The 24,930-nt window shown below is 38.2% G+C and overlaps 1 protein-coding gene and 1 non-coding gene across 2 annotated transcripts in view; one reads left to right on the plus strand and one right to left on the minus strand.

The window, feature by feature from the left end:
• SLC15A5 (solute carrier family 15 member 5) overlaps nucleotides 1-24,930 on the plus strand; it is an 81,459-nt gene that overhangs the window by 51,053 nt on the left and 5,476 nt on the right. Inside the window, exon 7 of the mRNA XM_059183617.1 lies at nucleotides 7,473-7,601. Coding sequence (XP_059039600.1) covers nucleotides 7,473-7,601 — 129 coding nt within the window. The remainder of the gene's footprint in view (nucleotides 1-7,472; nucleotides 7,602-24,930) is intronic.
• On the minus strand, nucleotides 10,703-10,809 carry LOC131839973 (U6 spliceosomal RNA). Its single transcript, XR_009357095.1, has one exon. It is a non-coding gene; the product is annotated as a U6 spliceosomal RNA (small nuclear RNA).

Genomic DNA, 24,930 nt, shown 5'->3' on the forward strand with positions numbered 1-24,930 from the left:
ACAGAGCAGATGACATAAATATACTGTAAAAACAAATTAATTAATATAATCTATAGCTATTTCTATATGAGTACAATAAAAATATATCACTCAAATTACCGACAATGTCCTACATTGATGGCATTAAGCAAGAAAGCACAGTGAGTTACTTCCCAAATTTCAGTGGACATTGTTTACCATACTAAGTCATGTTATAACTTGGAGATGATCTGTAAGAAAAAACAACACACACAGACACACACAGAGAAGTTTTCAAATTATGTCTTAATTATAACACTGTCTACCCCTGCTATCTCATAATCTGTGTTTGTTTTATTTATTCAAAAGATACTGTGTTGGTATCTACAATATGCCTAACACTACTCTAGAACCTTAAGGTAAATTAATTTTAAAAAATAGATGAACATTTCTGCCATTGTAGAACCTACCTTCTACCAAAGAGAGAAAGATTGACTAGGATACATCTCAATGAGAAGTAATAGTTACACAAAGACTTGAAAAAGTTGAGAGAGTCAACCACAAGGATATCTGGAAAGAACATTACTGTTAGCAAAGGAGTCATTAAATGCAGAGATGAGAGTGTATCTGGCAATGAAGGTAAGGAGTCTCATGCAGCTGGAGGAGAGTAAGGAAAAGAAAAACTAGTAAGAGATGAGTCAGAGTGGCTGTTGTAAAGACTCTGACTTGGGCTCTGAGTGAAATGGGAAAAGGGATGACATGACATTACTCACACTTTTTTTTTTTTAAGATTTTATTTATTTATTCGACAGAAATCACAAGTAGACAGAGAGGCAGGCAGAAGAGGGTGGGGGAAGCAGGCTCCCCGCTGAGCAGAGAACCAGATGCGGGGCTAGATCCCAGGACTCTGGGATCATGACCTGAGCTGAAGGGAGAGGCTTAACTCACTGAGCCACCCAGGCGCCCCAACATTACTCACACTTTTAAAGAAACCTTCTCTCTGCTGTCTAGAACATACTACCCTGAAGAAAAAGAGACATTAAGAATATACTACAATAGGGGCACCTGGGTGGCTCAGTGGGTTAAGCCGCTGCCTTTGGCTCAGGTCATGATCTCAGAGTCCTGGGATCGAGTCCCGCATTGGGCTCTCTGCTCAGCGGGGAGCCTGCTTCCTCCTCTCTCTCTGCCTGTCTCTCTGCCTACTTGTGATTTCTCTCTGTCAAATAAATAAATAAAATCTTTAAAAAAAAAAAAAAAAGAATATACTACAATAAGGAAAAGGATAGAAGATAGATGAATTAAGGGAAGAAATGATTGACTCAGACCAGGAGAGTAGCAGTGTAGGTGGTGAGAATATTATTTTGAAGAAGGAACAATAGGGTATGAGAAAAAGAGAAGACTTACATCTAAGTTTATGGCCTGAGCACCTGGAAAGTTGCAGTTGCCATCTACAGAGAGACAAAAGGGTAGCCAGTTTCATTTTGGACATGAATAAGATGTCAGATTGAAGTGACAAATAGGGAATTGAATATCCAAGTCTGTATTTTCATATTGAGCTAAGAGATCTATGCAAATTTGAGGGTCATAAGCATATCAGTGGCATTTAAAGCAATGGGACTAGTTGAGATCACCAAGGGAGTCAGAGTACACTGGGAGTCAGTGTAGACAAAGAAGAGGGTTCAAGAACTCAACCCTGAAGCATATCATCATTAAGACATTAAAAGAAGATGAGAAATTTGCAAAGAAGAGAGAAAAGAAGCAAGAAAAAGCAAAACCAAGAGAGCAATATCTTACCACATGAAGAAATGGTATCAAGGAGGAAGGAGTGTTCATCCATGTCAAATGCTGCTAATATGTCAAACAAGATGAGGACTGAGAATTGACCGTTGAGTTGAGCAATTTGGCAGTTACTAGTGGTTTGGAAAAGAGCTTTCTTGTGTGGGATATGGGAATGTAGAAAAGCCTGTTTAGAATGAGTTTAAGGGATAATGGGAAGAGAATTATAGATAATTCATCTTAAGAATTTTGCAGCACAAGAGAGCAAAGAAATGGGACAGTAACTGACAAAGGAATGGGGTTAAGAACAAGTTTTCGTGTTTGAGGAAGGGAAGATAATGGCATCATACCGCATGTTGGTGGGAATGATTCAAGTGAGAGGGAAATTTTTTAAAAAGAGGGAAAATCGATGGTATTAGGAAGGGGGAAATTACTGCAAGGAGAGAGTTTGAGATTTCATTTGCAAGTTGAGAATATGGCTTTAGATAGAAGCAAGGATGGTTTATCAATGGTAACAATGTGGAAAGCAGAGTGCGTAGAGGTGGAAACTCATGGGTGCATAAATAGGTGAGGAGATTCCTGTGGAAATTCTGTGCTGGCTGACTGATTATTTTCAGTGAAGTAGAGTGTCAGGCCATGAGCTCTGAGTGAGGATGGAAGAATAGAGTTGGGGGGTGTGAGGAGAAGGGAGAGGGAAGAAATTGTTGTCTAAGACAATGAAAGAGTGAATGAACTCGGGAGTTATAGAAATTGCCAGGGAGCATTAGGAGACCATTTGAGATTTGTGGTCAGGAATTTAAGGTGAGTGGTCAACATGGTTATGGTTACATGTTTATCTTCCAGAAACATTAGACTGCATGGATCTAGGAGCAGAGATGGCAGGGAGTGAATTGTTGGGCCAATGAGTCTCTAAAAAGCAAGTGAAAGGCAAGGGAATGAGGATATGTGAAAGAATATGATCATAACAATTAACCACGGAATTTAAGTTGGCTAAAAAGAGTAGTAGGAATATAAAGGCATGAAAGAGGTAAGACTAACAAAAGGAGCAGAGCGGTGCAGTGGAGATCCTAAGTGAGTCTAAGCATTTTTGTGATTGAATAGCAGACAGTAAACTGGGAAGACAGCAGGTTGTAGTTAGAAGGGGATGCACAAAGTTGAGATGATGGAATGTTTACAATTACTGGCCTACAGCATGGGTTGGCAAGCTTTTCCTGAAAAGTGTCAGATTGTAAATAGTTAGGCTTTTCACACTAGCCAGACCCTGTTACAACTACTCAACTGTCATTATAGTGTCTGAGCCATCATAGGCATATCTAATGAATGGGTGCAGCTGTGTTCCAATAAAACTTTATTTATAAACAGGTAGTGGGCCAAACCTTACCTGATCATAGGTAGTTCACCAACTCCTGGTCTGAGGGACAAGTTTCAGGGTGTGACCATGGTAATGAATGGCTAAGGTAGAGTGGAGGATGAGAACATTAGAAAGAAAGTCGTGGAACTGAGAAACCAAGATCTAGCAGGATGGAGGTTTTGATGGGTGATCTCTGTATTTGATAAAATTGCCAGGAACTAAGGCAGGACTAGAACTGGAGAATGTGAAAAGGTGAGAGGAGCTGATGACTTCGAATAACAGAGGAAAATGTCCTAGAGGTTGACAGATGACTACACAAGAGAGAAGTATTAGGTGATGCCATCGAATGATATGGACGTAATCAGAAACAATTAGGTGATGCCATCAAATGATATGGACATAATCAGAAACAATAAGCCAAAGCTTTTTGGGATGAGGAAGGAATGGTGATCTGAAAATGGCTAATAGGATAAAGTTCTGTTTTCTGGGACCGGGATACTTCTTTTACACATGTTCGAAATAACTTCTCACCAAACATAATAAGCACACCAAACAGTTGATGAACAATTGGAGTAAAAGAAATTTCGGCAATGAGTCCCCAGCATCAGGGGCCTCAGGAAAGTGGTTATAGCCTCCCGGTCTGTAGATTCCACAGATGCTGTGATGGGGCATCTTTGCAAACACTAACCAGACTCCACCTGGAGGCACATTTCAGCTCTCCTTGGCAGGGCCAGCTTTCACACGTACCGAATATTTTTTACTGTATCTTCACAGTAAAATGAGAATTTGGGGATTGTGGCAGACTTGTGAATACTATCTCTGCTATTATGTGCGAAAAGAAGTACCACAGAGCCTAAAAAATCAGGTTGATGATCACTAAAGTCGAAAGAGATCAGAACATGCAAGTCGATGCCTGAAAATGGAGATCCGAGGACTTGAAAAGCTAAGTTCTCTAAAAGGGAACCGGAGGCTTTCAAAACGACTAAAATGACACCAAAGAGAGATTAACCAGCAGGCAGAGAGCTGGCAAAGTGTGTTCATGAATTATATACCGCACCAGAAGTTCTAGCAAGAGAAAAGCATAGGATTAATAATTAACTAGCAGAGTAATAATGGGCTTGTACGTTCTGCTTTTTCTCAGTGAAAGAAATCGGCCTACTTAGTCTTTCTGTCCATTGTTTGTCTCCTCATATTTATAGAAAGGAAAGTTCATAAGCCAAATCCTTTTTATAACAGTGAATCATTTCTTCCCAAAGCCTCTTCAGCATTTCTCTCATATGGTCCTCCAGATCTTCCAGGAAAAAAAAAAAAAAGCACACACACACAAACTTGTGAGCTTGGCCTCGGGCTCCTGCGGGGTGATTTGCACTGCACAAGAAAGCCGTGGCACCCATGGCCCCTTGACGCCGATATTTGAAGCCTTTCTCCACAGTATTTTATTTAGCACCATCATTATCTTCACTTCCAATAAGTATTTGTGGTATTAAGAGCCTGTTAACACTGCCCTTAGCATCGCACATGTCTCTCTGCTCTCTGTCCGCCCAGAGTGGAAAATCCTAGAAAGATACCCCAGTGCCTGAGCCCACGGTGGGCTCAGCCTCAGCACGCAGTCCGTTTGCTGAAGTGCATATAGAGATTCCTCTGAACTTTTATTGGAGGAGAAATAAAAGCATGTGCAGGACATGCAGAAACCCAAACAGAAATGTTAAATGAATGCTAGGAAAGTGCACGAATACATTTATAGGATGTATTAGTAAGTTTATTCAAAAGGGCCAAACAAATGCAGTTTTTCTGAGGGAAAAGGCACGTAAGCCAGGGCTGACATTTTCCTGAACGAGAAGGGAGGAGATAGTAAGATCTTTTTCTCGAAAAGAAAACTAAGGGGTGCCTGGGGGGCTCAAGTTGGACACTTGTCCAACTCTTTTGAGTCCAGGTCATGATCTCAGGGTCATGAGATCGAGCCCAGAGCTGGGCTTCATGCTGGGTGTGAAGCTTATTTGAGATTCTCTCTCTCCCTCTCCTTCTGTCTCTCCCCTATCTAAAAAAAGAAGAAGAAGAAGAAGAAGAAGAAGAAGAAGAAGAAGGAGAAGGAGAAGGAGAAGGAGAAGGAGAAGGAGAAGGAGAAGGAGAAGGAGAAGGAGAAGGAGAAGGAGAAGGAGAAGGAGAAGGAGAAGGAGAAGGAGAAGAAAAGAAAGAAAAGGAAACTGGAGGTTTTTAGCCTCTCCAGTATACTGGTTTTCTATCACCACTTTTCTTTTTTAAACGAATTTTAATGTTTATTTATGATCTCTCACTATAGACAAATTTGCAAAGTACAAAAGAGTAAGGAGAAGCAAAATTAAAAATCCAATAATTCAACCAATCAAAGCTAACACTATTCCTGTTATTTTATGTATTTTCTTCTAATTTTTCACCACACATAATACAAAACAGAGAGATTAGTGCAATAAACTCCTATGTATTCACATTCTAGCTTCAATAATTTTCAAGCCAGCCAAACTGATCTCATCTCCACCTTCACTTGCACACTCTCTTCCTCCTCGTTGTATAATTTTGAAGCAAATCCCAGATAACATAGTATGATAAATGTTGTAAATATTTTAGCATGTACCCCTAAGGTTGCCATGCATATTTTAATATAGTTAATATCATGTGTGCAAAATCAGATATATTCATTTTCATCTATGTCTGATACCAGAAAAATTGGGGAGGGTCTTTTTAAATTAACATATAATGTATTATTTGCTTCAGGGGTACAGGTCTGTGAATCATCAGTCTTACACAATTCACAGCACTCAACATAGTACATACCCTCCCCAATATCCATCACCCAGTCACCCCCTCCCTCCCTCCCAAACACCTGCAACCTCAGTTTGTTTCCTGAGATTAAGAGTCTCTTATAGTTTGTCTCCCTCCCCTGTCCTATCTTGTTTCATTTTTTTCCCTCCCTACCCTCCATTGCCCCCCACCCTGCCTCTCAAATTCCTCATGTAAGAGAGAAAATATGAAAATTGTCTTTCTCTAATTGACTTATTTTGCTCAGCATAACATCCTCTAATTTCATCCACATCATTGCAAATGGCAAGATTTGGGGTTTTGATGGCTGCATAGTATTCCCTTGTGTGTGTGTGTGTGTGTGTGTGTGTGTGTGTATATAACTTCTTCTTTATCCATTCATCTGTTGTTGGACATCTAGGTTCTTTCCATATCTGGCTATTGTGGATATTGCTGCTATAAACATTCGTGTGCACATGTTGCGGGAGGAGTTTAAGTTTTTATTTGAATTTCAGTTATTTATATACACATAATATTATATTAGTTTCAAATGTTTAAACAGTGATTCAGTGAGTTCAAACCTCACCTGGTGCTCATCACAGGTGTGCCCTCTAAACCCCATCACCTATTTCACCCATCCCCCAACTCCTCCCCTCTGGTAACCACCAGTTTGTTCTCTATAATTAAGAGTCTGTTCAAAAAAGTTATTTGTAACTGAAATTTAAAAAAAAAAGATTTCCTTCTTGATTTTTTTTCAACCTTTTGCCACCATTACCCCAACAATGATCTGGGTGAAGGAAGATAACTTTTTAGGAGACCCAAAGCTTAAGCTATAGTCTCTCTTTAGGTAACCTCTCCTTAAATAGGATAATTTAAATGCATGTAAGGGACTTTGCCAAGTAGAAACCATGTGACTTGGTAAGATTATTACTGTTAAAAATAGCCAACCTGATTCAGTTCCTACAAGTTAGCCTTTTACATACATTATAATATTACATATACATTATAGCAAGTAAGAGCCACAGCACCTCTGCAAGTGAGTAAAGATATTATTCCCATTTTGTAGAGAGGAACACTGAGGCTTGGAAAGTTTAAATAACTTACTTAAAATTACAGAGGTAGTGAATAGTTGACCTGGGATTTTAGCAAAATCTTGTCTCATTCCAGAACATCCTCTTAGCCTCCATGCTGACTTTACATGATAAATTCAAGTTTTCTAGGGGGAAACTAATGATTTATGTAAAAATCACAGGATCATAGACCTTATTACTAGACTGTCATATTACCTCTCACCTCAATCCAAAATTAGTAAGAAGTATTCACATTGGGGTGAAATTTGGGTGAATATATTGGGACACTTAAACCACCAAGTAATTAAATTTTCCTTGTAGCTGTTAAAGAGTATGTTTTGCCATATTTTACTCCTTTTAGAAACATGTAAATTGTAACATCATAGTATGCCTTACTGTAGTAACTTTAACGAAGTCAAACCCCAATTTTGCCTTTATCAGTAAACTTTCTTTGAGGTATGATCAACACTAATTTGAATAATATTCTATGGAAGTATTTTACAGAGAATGTTCTAAATTTTTACTTTCTCTTTTCCTTTCAGTCTCTGTAATATACAGATTTGTTCCAAGTACCATAAGAGGAACTTCTATGAACTTTTTGACACTATTCAATGGATTTGGTTGTTTCATGGGGGCATTGCTGGTGGAGATGGTGTATGTCATCTCAGAAGGTAAAAATAGGTTCATGGTATGCTTACATATATATATTGATTTGATGACTAGAGAATTGGGAGACAAAATCTTAAAAGAAGGGCTTTGCCAGTGTAGTCTTTTTTTTAATTGATCCACTTTTGCAATTAAGATAGAATTAAGATAGGAAATAGACTCTTGCTGTATTCATTAATTTCTGGGAATTGTTTTTCTTTTGATAGGAGGAGGTAATTACAGAATGTTACTTCTCATGAGACCCTGTCTGCTGTCTTTCTTTAGTGTATTATATTCTTATTAGATCTTTCAGTGAGGTCATATTCAATAATGCCTCATAACTGGCAGAGATAATCTTCAGGAAAGGTAAGTCCTATGGAAATGTAGGCGAATGGGGTCTATGGATGATCTTTTTTCCCTGTGATTTTCCAGAAATCATGTCTACGCAAACCAAAGGAAGCTGTGAATTGAATAGAAAATGGTCTTGAAAATTTTTTCCCATAGTAATTGATCAGGAGATACACCCCATCTGAAAAATTCACATACAACAAAAAAATACTACTCATACGTGTGCTGACAGAAAAATCAACAGAATGACAATGATTAGATATCATGGTGAAATGTCTCTGGCTGTATTTTAAATCCACAAGCTTTTTCCTTTATTTGTTCTAAGATGTTAACATGGCTTAACATTTTTTTTTTTAAATTTACTTTTGCTTATTGTATTAAAATACTACAAGCTTGTTCTCTACTTTCAAAGGTATTTACAGTTGTGCACTTAAAATAATGTAAAAAAAATGTTGGTTTGGGATCTCCTGTAACAAATTTAATTTACATAGTTTCCAACTATGGAAAAATTAACTTCTATGAATGAGAAACTCCTTTTAACACTATCTACATTCAAAAAATATTTATGGATGACCACTCTGTTCCAGGGACCATGTTGGATAGTGGGGATACCATGACAAGGAAATAAACACTCCCAAATCCTCACAAAATTTTCAGGGGCATAGGGAAGAAGTAAAATTAAGAAGGATAAATTTGATGATAGGTAGAGTAGAATTCTAGGGAACAAATGTACAATCCTTGATTGATTATTAATAAGATGAATTATTGCCCTTGTCTTAGTTAACTGAGAGAGTGGAACAAGCGTGTATTGCAATACTTCTTGTGTGCCGGGCTCTGTCCTATGTGGAATTTGTGAGATATGGTTCCATCTCTCAAAGGATGAAAATTCAAACTGTCATAATAATTCTGTGAACAGCAGCAAGTTGTTGACTGCTCTGGTGGTTAGATTCTTTATGTATAAACAAGGAACAAAGCACTGGTATTAGAGTTTTATAGGATAACCAGGAAAAGTCTTACCTATATCTCTACCTAAACATCTTTCATGTTCAGCATACATTTATTTTCTTCAATAGTACTCAATGAAGATGTTTCTGAAATTTTTTTTTTTAAGATTTTATTTATTTGAGAGAGAGTGAGAGTACACAAGCAGAGGGAGCAGCAGGCCCCCCACTGAGCAGGGGGCCAGATACAGGACTCTGTCCCAGGACCCTGGAATCATGACCCAAGCCAAAGGCAGACACTTAACCAACTTAGCCACCCAGGTGCCCTGAAAATTTGCTTTTAAGAATGTCTATAATCAAACCATATTTGACAAATTCTAGAAGAACTACAAAGTCAAATATTACTATCAGTTTATCTTTTATATGAATCTACTTTTTTCCTATGTATGTTTGAGAAACATACCCAGTTAAACTGAGCATCACAAGACTATGCTCACTTGAATCATTAGCCATAAGTTCAAAGGTTCCCCAGAACGGCCGTCACTTCTGATAAGCTGGCTATAAATGTGGAGGTCCCCCCAGAGCCCCTTCGATTTGACAATTTGCTAGAATGACTCACAGAACTCAGGAAAGCACAGTACTTATGATTACAGCTTTACGGTGGCAAAAAAATACAAGTCAGAACAAGGTCTAAGAAGGTTCCAAAAGCGAAACTTCTCTCTTCAAGGATGCAGTGGCCAGCTGGTGCACCAGTGTGTTACAATATGCAGAATATGGCCAACCAGGGAAGCCTCCTTGAACTTCAGGATTTTCATTGAGGTTTAATGATGTACCCAGCATTGATTGCACCATTGACCATGTGATTGAACACAGTCTCTGGGCTCTTTGCTCCAGAGTTGGGCTACCGCATGACGCAAAGCCTCAACCCTCTAATCCTGGGCTTGGTGTTCCTGGCTGGCCAGGCCCTTTCTGGGTCATTTCTGTAGAATTGACCATCAGGTGAACCTGGAGGGCCCCACCCTGTATAACAAAGGCATTCCATTTACTTAGAAAATTCAATGGGTTTAGTGTTTACCAAACAGGACCCAGGACAAAGGCCAGGCAAATTCTCTATTACACACAATTATTCGTATCATCCACTTCATTGAAAACCTACATTTTTCTTGAGAATCTGAATAATATGATAGGAACTCTTACTTACATTATTGCATTTATTGCAACAATCATATAAAGGCAAAGTTATCCTTATTTTTGAAATGTAATCAAAACAGAAAAAAAAAAAAGCAAAGTGGTCGTGTCATCACAACTAGTATCTGACAGAGATCTAACCCTTTCAGTATTCTGAAACCAACATCAATATTGCTTTTAATACACCAACAGCTATTACGAGTCACACAGTGTGAGGGCTTTTTTAATGACAGTTGTTAGTTCTGAAAAACAACCTCCTCGGATGGGGGTCGGCATGTTGGATATTACTGACAATATTCTAAATATAATAAAAGATGGATAAACAAAAGTCTATATGATTTTGGTGGAGTTCACCAAGGACAAATGGTGAGGACATCTTAGCCACATGGGTATGAGTGGAATGCTCTGTGAACTTGTATTCAAGAGAACACCATTTACATTACTACTTATTATTTCAATTTACTTATTCTTTTAAAGCTTTTTAATGGTGGTGGTGGTGTTCGTGATAATATTGTGTTACATTAAATCTTCTCCCAATAAGTTAGAATCTTTTTTTAAAATTTAAACTCAATTAGCCAACATGTAATACATCATTAGTTTCAGATGTCGAGTTCAATAATTCATCAGTTGCATATAACATCCAGTGCTCAAAAAATATGGAAATCTTCACAAATTTGCATGTCATCCTTGCGCTGGGGCCATGCTAATCTTCTCTGTATCCTTCCAATTTTAGTATACATGCCGCCAAAATGGGCACCCAATAAATTAGAATCTTACAATTGGATGTTAACGTCGGAGGCCATCTAGTCTAACATTGTACCCAAAACTAGATGTACAGTGTCACCTAATACCTAGAAAATTTCTCTGCTTTGCGCGTAACCTTGTCTGCCCATCTGCTAACAACTATGTTCCACAGAATAAGTCTAATTTTCTATCCACATACCAACTCTTCCAACATTTGATAAGTATTCAGAGAAACAATGAGGTATAGTGTTCAAATCCAGATGGTCTGGAAATGTGTTCCCAGTTTCTGTGCCGGTAACAACAATACAGAGTTCATCATGCTGTTTTCAGGATTAAGTAATTAATACACACAGTATGTGCTCCATATAGATGGCTAGTGCTATGATCTAGTACTATGGCTTCTAGGATTAATCTTTATCAGCCTGGTGTCTCTCTCCCTTTCTCTCTCTGCATGACAACAGAGATTGTGTTGACTATTTCAGTAGTTGCATTGTGCTTATGGTCATATAAAACCTGAGGCTTTTTAAAATTTGTTATCAGTTGCTCTCAGTTAAGTTTCACTCATCCTATCACAATTTTTTTTCTGATTAAATGCAAGACTTTATCCTTGATAAATGTCAACTCACCATCTTAAGTAACGGACATTTTTAAAAACTTGATTCGGTCACCCAGTGAATTACTAATCTTTATTGCTTTACTAGCTTTGTGTAATCTGCAAACTTAGTAAGCAAGTTCCTAGAATTCATCCAGGTAATTGACAAAATTGGTGAATTGGACAGGACCAAAAATAGAGCCTTGCGCAAAGTTCCCACAGACCTCACTCACTGCCAGTTATCAACTAATCTTCCCCTTTTGGATGTAATCAGCTCCCACTTCTAATTGCTATCATTCAGCCCATGCTCTTCTCCATCTTTCCCTAAAAGACGTCACGAGAGACTTTGTCATATGTTTTTCTGGGAGCAGGATATATCTATGTTTGTGATAATCCCTTTAGCCATCAGAATAGAATTCATCAAGAAAGGAGATGATGTTATTTAGAGGATTTGGTTCTTGTGACCCTAACTTGGCTCAGGTGACTAACAGGGCCCCTAAAAAAGAATGATCCTTTGACTTCCAGTAGGTCACCATCTTCCCGAAGACTGTTTTCTCTTATTTGAAAAAGGGAATACTGCACTCCATTTTTCTCAGAGATAACGAGAGGATAGAATTAAATAGTACATTTGATCATTTTCATACCAGAGGTTCTTTTAAATAGAAAATTAAGTCATATATGATATAGTAGCCTCTCTGGTTAAAAACAAGACCAGTCTTTCAGTCAAACAACCAGACCAGTTTTTTTGACAGAACCGACCAGAGCGACACCAGCGCTGCAACTATGTACTTAAGCCTCCCACACGCCTCTGCATTCCATTTAGCATATAAGATATTTTAAACCTTTAAGGATTCATGTCAGCTGAGCATGTGTGTATGTGAGTGTGTAAGTGTTGGTCTATGATTGGGAGAGATGATCAGCTCTCACAGTCTCCCAGTCTCCAAGCCGCATTAGTCATTTTTAGCACCATGATGGAGAATGGTGTGAATGCGGTAAATTCAAAAGATTTCTCAAAACTTGACTGTGCAGACAGATAACTGTTAGAGTGACATTTTCAGTACAAGTGAGAAAACCGATCCTTCTGGGATCTCTAACTCCGAGTGCTTTAAAGGAAAAGATACAAGACTAAACCCATCCTCCTACACTAATCATTTCAGGAATAGTTTCTCTAAAAGTAGCAATGCTAATATGAGGGAGTGAAAAAGTCAGGCAAGCTGCTTATTTCCACTATATCCCATTAGCAACCAGATCAATTTTCTCACACTCATGGGTTCAAGCTTACCTTTTGACAAAAATAACAAAACAGAATTCAGTGGAAAGTGACATCTTAGTTATGGACGTGCAGGTGATTGAAAGATCCAAAGCAAAAATGTCTACGGGAAAAAGCATAATTGGGCAGAATCAAGAAGGGGAGGAGTACATCTTCTTGTCCCTGTTAGTCCTCCTCCTAGAGTTCAGGAGAAGAGCAAAGGATTTAGCTGTTTGATTCCCATCAAGATCATTTTAAATTAAAAATGTGATCATTTAAATTCCTCATTTGAATGTCTGTGGTTATCGAGACCATGGACAGCCATGTCAGCCTGAATCACAGAGTCACTCTTGAAAGAGGAATTTACAGTTGCAGTAAACTTGAAAGAAAATATTTATACACCTGGAAAGCTATTTAACTGGATTCCGTGGGTCCGTGTTTATTTTCCCAGAGAGATTTCTTTCAAATTCATGCCAGTGCCTCAGGTCCAGCCTCACCTGGATTTCGAGATGAGATTTTTAGACCTAAGTGTTAAGGCCAATTTCATGTTAAAACCTGTTTAACTATTAGGTTCTGCTTAGCCAGAGCAATTCCATATTGCCTAGGTAGCCATATTGTTGTTTACATCCACGAACTTCATTCCGGGAATAAATGCCCCAGTAGTTCCTGGTATGGTTCCGGGTATCCATTCTGGGGGTAAACACCTTAACAATAGAAGCCACGTACTGTGGGTCTGCGGTTATGCCCTATAAAACCAGCCTGTGAGATCGGGAGAGGGTCGCTCTCTTCGGAGGTGGCCCTGGCCGGTCAGTCTGACTTCTAATGCTTGGCATAGAACAAGGCTTTGCATAACTTTAACTTTGTCTCAGTCTCATTCCTTTGATAACGGATCCCAACACTAAGCAGGGAAAGAGGCCTGCTACTCCATCATTTACCTTTAGCTAGGCCATATGCCACCTGCCTATCAACTAGATCAACTGACAGGCCCCTGCTAACTCTCACAGGCAAATCCTGCTCACTTCCTCAGTCAGAAGTAGATGCAGAATCTTCCTCACACAACGAGGTTATGAATCTCAGATACAACTTATCCTACACCCCCCAAACTTTGGCCTCCAGAGACCCTTGGAGCTGCTCCAATGCCTCAGGGTTCATAACAGTACCAAAGCAGATTTCAAAATACCCTTAGACTATGGGAAACAACTATCCACTGCTATTGGCTCACAAGAAGAAAGAGCAGATTTTTGAGCCAGACAACCCCAAATTCAAATTCAACTCAGCCCTTAACAAGCTGTGAAATCTTGAGCCCATTACTTCTCTGAGTCTCAATAGCTCTATCTCTAAAACTGTGTCACTAAATAACTTAACTTCCAAGATTTCTATAAGGACTAGAGGAAATAGATATAAAGCATTAGCTTAATAAAAGTGCACAGAAATAATGATTTATATTGTTGTTATTGTAAATTGATTGGGATCTCAACTTTTTCCAAGTGAGCTAGGATTATCATGGATATGATGATCTGCTGTAGCACTCCAATAACTCTTCAAAAAAGAACGTGTTCCATAAATGAGGATATTGGGTATCCTATTCAGCTTCAATTCCAGCTCTGGATTGGAATGAGATGAAATAAAGCAATACTCTGAGATTCTTCTTGGCCTCATGGACCCCTGTCATTAGCGGAGCTTCCTTTGTATTGAAAACATACAACTCTAGATGAAATTAGATATGCATTAGTGCTCACTCTAAGAGTGCCTGGAAATAGTATTGACGTTGACACTAGAAGGATGAGTGCTATTTGGCTTGGTGAGCATAGGAGTAAGTATTTGTGGCAGAGACTACCTATACCAAGGCCTGGAGGTAAAGAATTACTAGGCGCATCAGAAGAACTCAAAAATCAGTGACCTGAAAATAATCAGCAAATGGGAGGAAATCGCATGAAGTCAGGTTGAGCAATTAGGTGCAAAATTATGCAGGACCTTGGGCTTATAAGAATTTTTTAAAACTTGAATGCAATATGAAATCATAAAGGCACCAGGCAAGTGACATGATCTATTTGTTTTGAGATCACTGTGAATGCATTATAATTTAGAAGGGGGGAAAGAATGGTTTGGGAGAAGCATACAATTGAACTAACCCCAGCAAGTCTAGAGGAGGGATGAACTAGGGAAGAAATAGGGAGATGGAAAGAAATGAATGGATATAAGCTTGATGTTAGAGGTAGAATCACCAGTGCCTAGTGGAGTCAAGAGGTGGTAGGATGCAGAAGAGAGGAATGGTATCAAGGAAGCATCCAGATTCTGCCAAGGGCAATAGGATGGACAAAAATTTCATTTACTAAATGGAGAACACTAGAAGACAAATGGATTGGGAAACTTGTCACCTGTTCATTTTTTAACATATTAATTTTAACATACCTGTGAGACATCCAAATAGAAATATCTAGAGCTCCGTAAAAAGATCTGCCTTAAATACATAAATATGAGAGTCCTTGGCACAAAAATAGCATTGGAACCCGTAGAAGTAAATTAAATTACCTAGCATAAATATTGAGAATGAGAGCAAAAAGGAGCCCAGTACTTAGACCTGAAAAGCCCCATATTAGAGTTTAGTTGGAGGAGGAATGGCCTGCTGAAGAAAGAAAAGTAGCAGCCAGAGAAGTGTGCGTGTATATGCATATGTTTATTTACTGAAGATAAAGGAGAGGATTGTTTCAAATAGGAAATGATAAACCGGGTAAAATCTTACTGTGAGATCAAATAAAATGAAGAATGGAAAATATCTATAGATTTAGCAACAAACAGTATGATCACTGAAAACTTTACCAAGAGTCATTTCAGTGGTGAGAAGGGAATGAAAACCAGTTTAGAGTTGGGTGAAGAACATTTAGAAAGTGAGTAAATAAAGGCTACCACATTTAAACAACTTTTTAAAGGAACTTGGCAATGAAGAAGATTTAAGAGATAAAGCGGGGGCTAGATGGGAATGTGGGTAGGTTTGCCAGACTTAGCAGATACAAGTATAGGACACCCAGTTACATGTGAATTTCAGGTAAACAATGAATACTTTTTTTGGTACAAGCATGTCCCATGCAATATTGTGGACATACTTTACACCAAAAAATTATTTGTGCAATGTTTAAGACACGGTTACCCTAAAAAAATAATTCATTGTTGTTCTGAAGTTCAAATTTAATGGTGAGTCCTGTATTTTATCTGGGAGGTGAGGTGGGAGTTCGAGATACTTTTTTATTTCGAGAGATACTTGAGCATATTTTTTAATATATATTTTTTAAATTTTTTAATTTTTTTAATAAACATATAATGTATTATTAGCCCCAGGGGTACAGGTCTGTGAATCGCCAGGTTTACATACTTCACAGCACTCACCATAGCACATACCCTCCCCAATGTCCATAACCCCACCCCCCTCTCCCGACCCCCCTTCCCCCAGCAACCCTCAGTTTGTTTTGTGAGATTAAGAGTCTCTTATGGTTTATCTCCCTCATGATCCCATCTGTTTCATTTACTCTTCTCCTACCCCCCAAACCCCCCACATTGCATCTCCACTTCCTCATATCAGGGAGATCATATGATAATTGTCTTTCTCTGATTGACTTATTTCACTAAACATAATACCCTCTGGTTCCGTCCACGTTGTCGCAAATGACCAGATTTCATTTAATATTTTTTTTAATTTTTTTATTGTGCTATGTTAGTCATCATACAGTACTTGAGTATATTTAACTGAGGAAAACATCTGGTGATGGAGAAGCTAAAAATGTAAGAGAAAGAAATGGAGATTAAGATCTTACTGGAGGGTGGATCCCCGCACTCATACAGAAGAGAGAATGGGGAAGATGGGTGCCCGGGGAAGCAGAGGTGTGGTTCTAGTCTTGGAAAGATGCTGGTACCTACCTTTCAAGACTCCTGGGTTTCTTTATGACGTGGGCAGCCAGCCATCCGTGAGAGCAAAAGGGGGTTCAGATGAAAATGAGGAATAGAAAGAGCAAAGAGCTAAGAACATGTTTCATACCAGCGAGAAAAGAGGATTTAGAAGAGAAGCGTTAAGATTGCCAGCAGTGTTGAAGGCCCAGTTGATGCTGGTAATCACGAAGAGTGATACCAAATGACCGAAAGCATGATTTTGTCCAGTGGTATTCATTCAGATGTCCAATGCAGTTATGAAGCTGTCTGGTAGATTTTTAAATGGCCTAAAGAACCCAGAACAGGAAAAAAAGTACAAAATCTTTTCTTGAATTAAAGTAATGTGAAGTGAATCTTACATGCGATTTCCCTCCAAACCTGCAAAAGAGGGGGATGGATCTCTTTTCAAATTCTGAAATAAGTCTATGTCATTAGCTGACTGAAGTTACAAATTAGAGAACACACTGTACAAATAAGCAGATATTGGGCAAAATCAGTTCCTGCTGTATCCATGGTGTTATTTAAACTCACCATTTTACTATTTTAAATAGCTCCACTTTGAGGTTGACTTATAAATTCAGTTCACAAATCCGTACTGGGTTCCTACTATGTGCCAGCCCTGGACAGATAGTGAATTAATAATACCAAGGCTGATGTTTAATTAACAAGAAGAACCTTATAGAAATATTTGACACTCAAATTAATATCAGATATATTCATTTGACTAATGCTATTACAATTACAGTTCATAGCTAATGGCATTATCGGGCTATTATCACAAAGCATTACCTCTCTTCTAAAACTCATTTCCATGATAATTCATTGAAATCATCATGAGAACACACTATCTTGATGGGTTTTTACCTCCCAACGCTCTTCAACAGAATGAACTCACCCTTATAAGAAAGCCTGTTCTCCCAAATATCACCCATGCTCATTCTTTCTGCAGTTCAGGTGAACAATGCACAGCAATTTCTCCACAGCTTTGAAAGACACAGTGTCCCTTCCTGGAAACAGCCACCTAACTTCATTTTTATCCACAATTCCCAGGAAGTACAAATGCAAATTAAAGGCTCCACATGCAGACTTGTTATGAGAGCAAGGTATCAAGCTGTGCAGATTTGGGGCCCAACCTCAGTTCACCTATTCAATCAACAAATAATTATTCTGTCTCCTTTGCATGACTCCAGGCAAACAGCTCAGCCTCTCTGTGCCTCTGTTTCCTCGTCTGTAAATTGAGGGTAATCATAATTTGGGTACTTATTAGACGAATACGAAAAAGTGGTAGAAAAGCCAAAGTTAGCATATAGTTGTTAGATATTATTTCCTTCAGGTATCATGAAAATTAATGTGTTTTAAAAATTAACTCAGGTAGGAGAGCTATGAATCTCAAATGAAGCATTTAAATCAGGTTACTGAAAGGAAGAAGGAAAGAAATTAACATTTATTAAGTGTCAGTTATATGCAGACCTTGCTGTATGTATTTTGCAAAGATATTATTTCATTAAATCTTCACAACAATTCTTTGGGGGTGGATGTTTGTAGCCTCATCATTCGTAAGAGGAAAATGAACGGAGAAAGGTATGTCAGTTGCCCAAATCTTACAGCAGGGGTGGATGCCTGATTCCCAAGCTCCTTTTGCTACACTAGAATTTATTTCCCATGGCACAGAAGCAGGTCCATCCTGGAGAATGGCTGTTACACATTTTTAATTACATACTTCTTCGCACATAGGAAGCGAGGGATAAAGTAAGGTATAAAACCCATTTCTGTTCTGTCTCAACAACTCTGGACGTTTGCTAGATCCCCAGCATTACAAAAAATAACTGAAAGGGAAAATAAAAAGATCTAACAAAGTCTGAGGGGGAAATAATGGCTCACTGTGCCCAACAATCATTTGAAGAGATTCCAAAAGGCACATTTTAATATTTTCAAAGTCCCATTGCATTCAAAATAAAACAGTGCTAGTACAAAGAGGAACTACGGAAACTTCCTCCGAAAAGACATAGCAGAAATACACCTCCAATCAAAAGCAATATGCCGTAGCCCTTAAAATAATGCATGTATATTTGAGATATTTGGTAATCCTAGGGTTTCAGTAGGGAAATATAGGGAGCTATCACGGAAGTTGAGTGAATCTTGGGTTTCAGAATAGACTGTTTTTTGTTACTTGGGATGTTGTGATTTCCAAAATGATATCTTAGGACAGTTGTAGAAACAGCACCTAACTTGTGAACTGGAGCACAAGGTTGCTATTCAATACTACAGCTGCTGAAAAAGAGTAGGTTGTGATGGAAGACCACCCTTTTCCATTGTTTTATCAAAAACCGGAAGTGATTTAGGGAAGTCAGCTTTTCCAAAAGTATGCTTGATGAAATGGTTTTCAAAGATTATTTTTAGCAGTAAAGGTAATATGATGAAATAAATCCAAACTGTAAAGGAGCAGGGGAAAGACCAGTAAGAGGATGACAATTACTGTTTGGGTAAATTCTTTCCCAATATTTTTTTTAATTTGTGTGCATGTGTGCATGGGTATTAAATTTATAGAGATTTTAAATGAAATTGGGGTCTGAATAAACTCTGCTGAATTCTCAATAAAATAATTATATCAAGTTCCCACTTTTTTCCCCTTACAAGTATTGTGAGCATATTTCCATGTTACTTCAAATTCACACACAAAAAAAATCCCTCATTTTTTTCCCCCCTAGAATCCTGGAAATGGGATTACTCATTCAAAAAGGATAAACCTTTTTTTAAAAGATTTTATTTATGTATTTGACAGAGAGAGAGAGAGATTGATCACAAGTAGGCAGAGAGGCAAGCAGAGAGAGAGGCGAAACAGGCTCCCTACTGAGCAGAGAGCCCAAGGCAGGGCTCGACCCCAGGACCCTGGGATTATAACCTGAGCTGAAGGTGGAGGCTCAACCCATTGAGCCACCCAGGCACCCAAAAAATAAACATTTTTTTAAAAAGATTTTATTCATTCAGTTGACAGAGAGAGAAATCGCAAGTAGGCAGAGGCAGGTAGAGAGAGAGGGGGAAGCAGGATCCCCGCCAAGCAGAAAGCCTGATGCAGGGCTTGATCCCAGGACCCTGAGATCATGACCTGAGCCAAAGGCAGAGGCTTAATCCACTGAGCCACCCAGGTGCCCCTGGATAACATTTTAAAGACTATTGAGAAGTAAAGACAAATTGTTTTCTAAAAGGCTGCATCAATTATGCACCACTGCAGTAGAATAACACTTGTTTCAGTGTGTAAGCTGCAGCCCTGAGCATAATCATATTTTGGTTTTTGTTAATATGATTGGAAAAAATTATATTGCATTACTACTTTAATTTGTATTTTTCCAAAATGGAAAATTGAAATTTTTAATGTTATGAATACTTTGATCTTTTCTCATTCATAGAATGCTTGATCATATTCTTTGCCCATTTTCCTTTTTGGTCTATTTGTCTTTTTTCTTTTTGAATTTTAAACAGTTTTTTAACTTTAGGGATATTATCGTTTAGTCAAATTTATTGCTAATATCTTCCTAGTTTTAACTTAACATTTTAATTTCATAGATGAGTTTGTTTTGTGCAAGTATTGCTGATACATGTGATGAAATCTATCAACCTTTTCCATTGCGATTAATATCACTGCATTTATCTGTGGAAATTTCAGTAGTTTCATATTTCAAATATAATATTCTCATCCTTGTGGACTTTACCCTGTAAAGTGTAGTGGTGGTGTAGGTACCCACTTATTTCCTTCAAACAACAAAATTTCACAGCATAACTCAATTTTTTTGTGGGAAAAATTAGTTAATCTGTAAGTACTCCACAGCCATAGGATAATCAGAATGTAACTAATCAGTAATATATACTTTAATATATTCTTAGTTCTTAGGAGATTCTTGGGCTATTTCAGGATTACCTTTGAGCTGCCTCTTGATTTATGATATATATTACCTATCAACTATTACTAATCATACTTCTCCTATGGTTAGTCTTCATTTGTAAAAATCTTATTTCCTAGGGTGTATATTTCCAGATGGATTTTAGAATCATTTTATCAGTTTTCCCCAAATCTTGTTTTTATTTTAATAAAATACGTAAAACTTGTTCGTTAACTTAAAAAAATAAAACTTTTATAATCTTTTGTGTTCTACCTAAGTATATAACACAATTTTTTCTTTATTCAATGTTAAATAATTCAGTTCAGTAAGATTTTCTTTTCTTCATATATCCTGAACATTTCTTGTTGGGCTTATTATAAGCATTTTATGCTCTGCTTCTTTTTGCTGTTATGAACCGACTCCTTTTCCCTCATTACAACTCGCTGACATAATCACTATTATATAGGGGGATTATTAATATTTATGTCTGTGCCTTGCATTCAACTTCTTAAACTTTCTTAGTTAATGTATGAGAGTATTTTAGCTTACCTTAAGTTTACAACAAAATTATCTAATCTTAATTATAATTTTTTTTAATCATTTTTTCCAATATTAATTCTTATGTTTTGCATCTTTACCAGGACATAGAACTTCAGAGCAATGTTAGTACCAGAAGACAAGTCACATTTTATCCTGTTCATAATCTTCATTTGAATCTCTTTTATTTTTTATTAAGCCTATCTGTAGGTTTATCAAGATAATAGTGAAGGGTATTCTTTATCAATGTACTCTTAATCCCCTTTACCGACTTCACCCATCCACCCACCTCACCTCTGGTAACCACCTGTTTGTCCTTTATAATTAAGAGTCTGTTTTTTAGTTTGTCTCTCTTTTTCCTTATTTATTCATTTGTTTTGTTTCTTAAATTCCACATATGAGTGAAATCATATGCCATTTGTCTTTCTCTGACTGATTTATTTCACCTAGGATTATACTTTCTAGCTCCTTGCAAATGGCAAGATTTCATTCTTTTTTATGACTGAAAAATGTTCATATATATATGTATATAATGTCCACACACACACACACACATCTTCTTTACCCATTCATCTATTGGTGGACACTTGGGTTGCTTCCATGGTTTAGCTATTGCAAATAATGCTGTTATAAATGTGGGGCACATGTATCCCTTTGAATTAATGTTTTCTGTTTTTGTTTGTTTGTTTGGTAAATACCCAGTAGTATGATTACTGGATTGCAGGGTAGTTTTTATATTTAGTCGTCTTCAAAAGAAGAGTTTTATCGAGAGACAGTATTTACCAGTGAAGAATTTATGTGGATTCCCTTAGTCTCCTCCCTTTCCTTATTTTTAATAAAGTCTTCTGTGAAAGTACACCTATTAAAGCCCCAAGTTACTCTGAGGAGCAGACTGCTGGGCTGGAATGAGAATTTTACACCATTTTCTGATTGTCCAACCATCTGATCAAATGATGTGATTGTAAACTGGTCTCAAGCATACATGACTCTTGGATGCTCCCTAAAAATCACATTCATGTGTAATGTGTTTCTTGGAGAGCTATGCTACATGAATGCAGTGTGTCTTGCTGGTCATGCTCCCACTACTTCATGTCTTATGGTTTAAGGGGCTACTAGAAGCAGAGGTACTTGGCGTTGGGTACTGATTAGAATGGAATATGGAAATGCTACTTCTTCCCAAAGCAGTAATTATGCATTAGAACAACAGCAGCTACCAGTATTCTCTTTAGAACTGACCTTGATTTCTGTGTAGGGGTATGTTCTGATCACCTCCTATTCACCAGCTTGGTGTAGGAAAGAGATCCTCAACCTAAATGGGCTAAGATAGCTGATGGCATATGACACCTGATGCTGGGCGATGGACTGAGAGCAGTTTATTAGTCACATATACTCATAGCCCAGGGCAGGGGAATGTGCCATGCAGGGCCGTATGAGGCTGCACTTGGGAGTAGAGTAAATGATGATCTGCGGAGGGCAGGCTTGGTAGGAACAAAGCAGTGAGGCAGCTCCTGGGTCCTGCAGGAGGATGTGATTGTTTGAATAACATTGAAGGCTGATAGGGAGGCAAAAGCTTTAGGGCTAGGACCAGTACCAGGCACCTGGTGTGACTAACAGGGGAGCTAGCCTTGTAGGGGACGGTGGAGGAGGGGGGACTTCCCACTGGGTGGGGAGGGCATCTGAAAGAGCAGAGAAGTATGTGCTTACGACTTTGGAGCCCTGTGAGGCTTCAAGATATGAGGGCAGCACATGAAATTTGGGGCCTCACAATGCAAGACATAAGGGACAAGGATAAAGTATATTCCTTTTTCATACTAGCAACTTTGTGTTGTTTACAGCAACATAATTCTATTAGCATCAATGGTGGCTTTAGCAGTGCAGTTGTAACAAGATGAGAGTTCTACTGAGCCATGCCTCTACTTATCTCTCTTGCCTTTGCTCTTTAATCCGTAAAATACAAGAACTAGTCTAGATAATTCCATAGTCCTTTTGTCTTTAAAATGGCCATGATAATTTAAAGTAAGTAAAAACATTTTACTTAGTATTCTTAAGGCCTAATACTCCAGAGTAATTATCTTTTTGCATGCCTGCCCTACCAACCTCTCTGAGCTCTTTTTTCTTAAGCAATTTGGAATGCCCATCTCCTGGTACATGACAACTTCCTAGCAAATGATTTTCAGATGAACAAATAGATCTAACTGAACAAAAAATATTTGGGGAACTTCTGAGTCTTGCAAAGTATTTTGTGAATGTTCTATTACTCAGTGGCCCAATGCTCATTACTAAGTAGGCTAGATATACTATTAAAGTACTCAACTAGGGTTCACTAAGGCACTTCCTGTCCTCCACTGTTGAGGCATGCATTTTTTCTTGTGTTTTTAACCTTCCTACCCACCCAAACTAAGACCTGGGGAAGTTTAATTTGTTCCATTCTAGACCTTAAGTCTTCTCTTTGTCTCCTCTTGCAAGGATGCCCCAGATTTCAATCAGCTACTAGAAATGTCTGATGAAAAATGGCACAAATGTGAATTACGACAATAAAAGTTTATAAGCTACTAAAATAAAGTTATAGTACCTAAGAGCTGAGTCAACTGACAATGTTAAATGGAACATTTTACAACCAGTCCTGGGACAATGATTAAAAAAAAAAAAAAAAATGGCACATGAAGAACATGAAGAGATATCTGATAGGAAGTGGGTCCAACACCAAGCTCAGGCTACAGGATTTTGTATATGCCACTTTATAAGGTGTGGTGGGTGGTGATAATCTCAAGTTTTGGAGTGCCTGATCTGTGTCCAACTCTTGACATCTATTATCTCTTTTACTTCTCATAACACCTCGGTGAGAAAGGTGTTGTCATTTTAGAGAGGAGAAACCAAGGCTGAAATGGTCTGATTGGGCAAATGCCCCAAAACAAAACTATTAAATAATGGAGACAGTATTTGACTTCAAAAGTCTCTCTGCCATGCTCTTTCTTTGTCTCTTCACCCTCAAAGCTATCTCTTTACATAGACTGATAACTCTGTATTAATAAAGCAAATTTTAGGTTTCTGGAACTATCTCTCTGTCCAGCTTGATGCCAGTGTATATTCCAGTCTATGAATTCAGATCATTTTTCTCCTTACCTTAGAGCTCACCTTGTGAATTAGCTACATAGGGAATGTAAGCTTATAGCTAAGTAAGGCAAAAATACAGAGCTAGCGGGATGCCTGGGTGGCTCAGTTGGTTAAGCAGCTGCCTTCGGCTCGGGTCATGATCCCCGCATCCTGGGATCGAGTCCTGCATCGGGCTCCTTGCTCAGCAGGGAGCCTGCTTCTGCCTCTGCCTGTGCCTGCCATTCTGTCTGCCTGTGCTCGCTCGCTCTCTCTCCCTCTCTCTCTCTGATAAATAAATAAAATTAAAAAAAAAAATACGGAGCTAGCATGAGGATCAGCATTAGGAAGGAAGCTGAACACTGAAAATGATATTTGAGAAAGACTATAGAATTTGAATAGGTAATATGTCAATCTTTCATTTTATTTTTTAAATACTCCACTCACGAAATGTTTTGTGTTGCTCATAAATTCCCACTGCCTTTCCCTAACCTTTCCAGCACGACATCCTCCCTTCACCCCTCATGCCCATAATTCCATCTCCCGGCACTTCTCATTTATGTCCACCAGAGCACCCCTAGTGACAGTTCCAAGCACATGGTCATGGGCAGGGCGAGCTGGTACCATAACCAGATAGGCTGGTATGTGCTGTAATTGCACAACTATTTTTTTTTTTAGAAATATTATGTTTTACCTATAAAGATCTTACAAAATTTATATGCTTCTCCCTCATCTAACTTTGTTATAATATAAAGATAGCCTTTCCAATTACTTATTATGGACCAAAATTCATGCTCCAAGAAAAATTAATGTCATGTTAATTCTGAGGCTTCACATACTCTGTGCAAACTCCTCTTAGTCTAGCCA

Source organism: Mustela lutreola, chromosome 8 (assembly GCF_030435805.1).
Source record: "Mustela lutreola isolate mMusLut2 chromosome 8, mMusLut2.pri, whole genome shotgun sequence".
Taxonomy (NCBI): Eukaryota; Metazoa; Chordata; class Mammalia; order Carnivora; family Mustelidae; genus Mustela; species Mustela lutreola.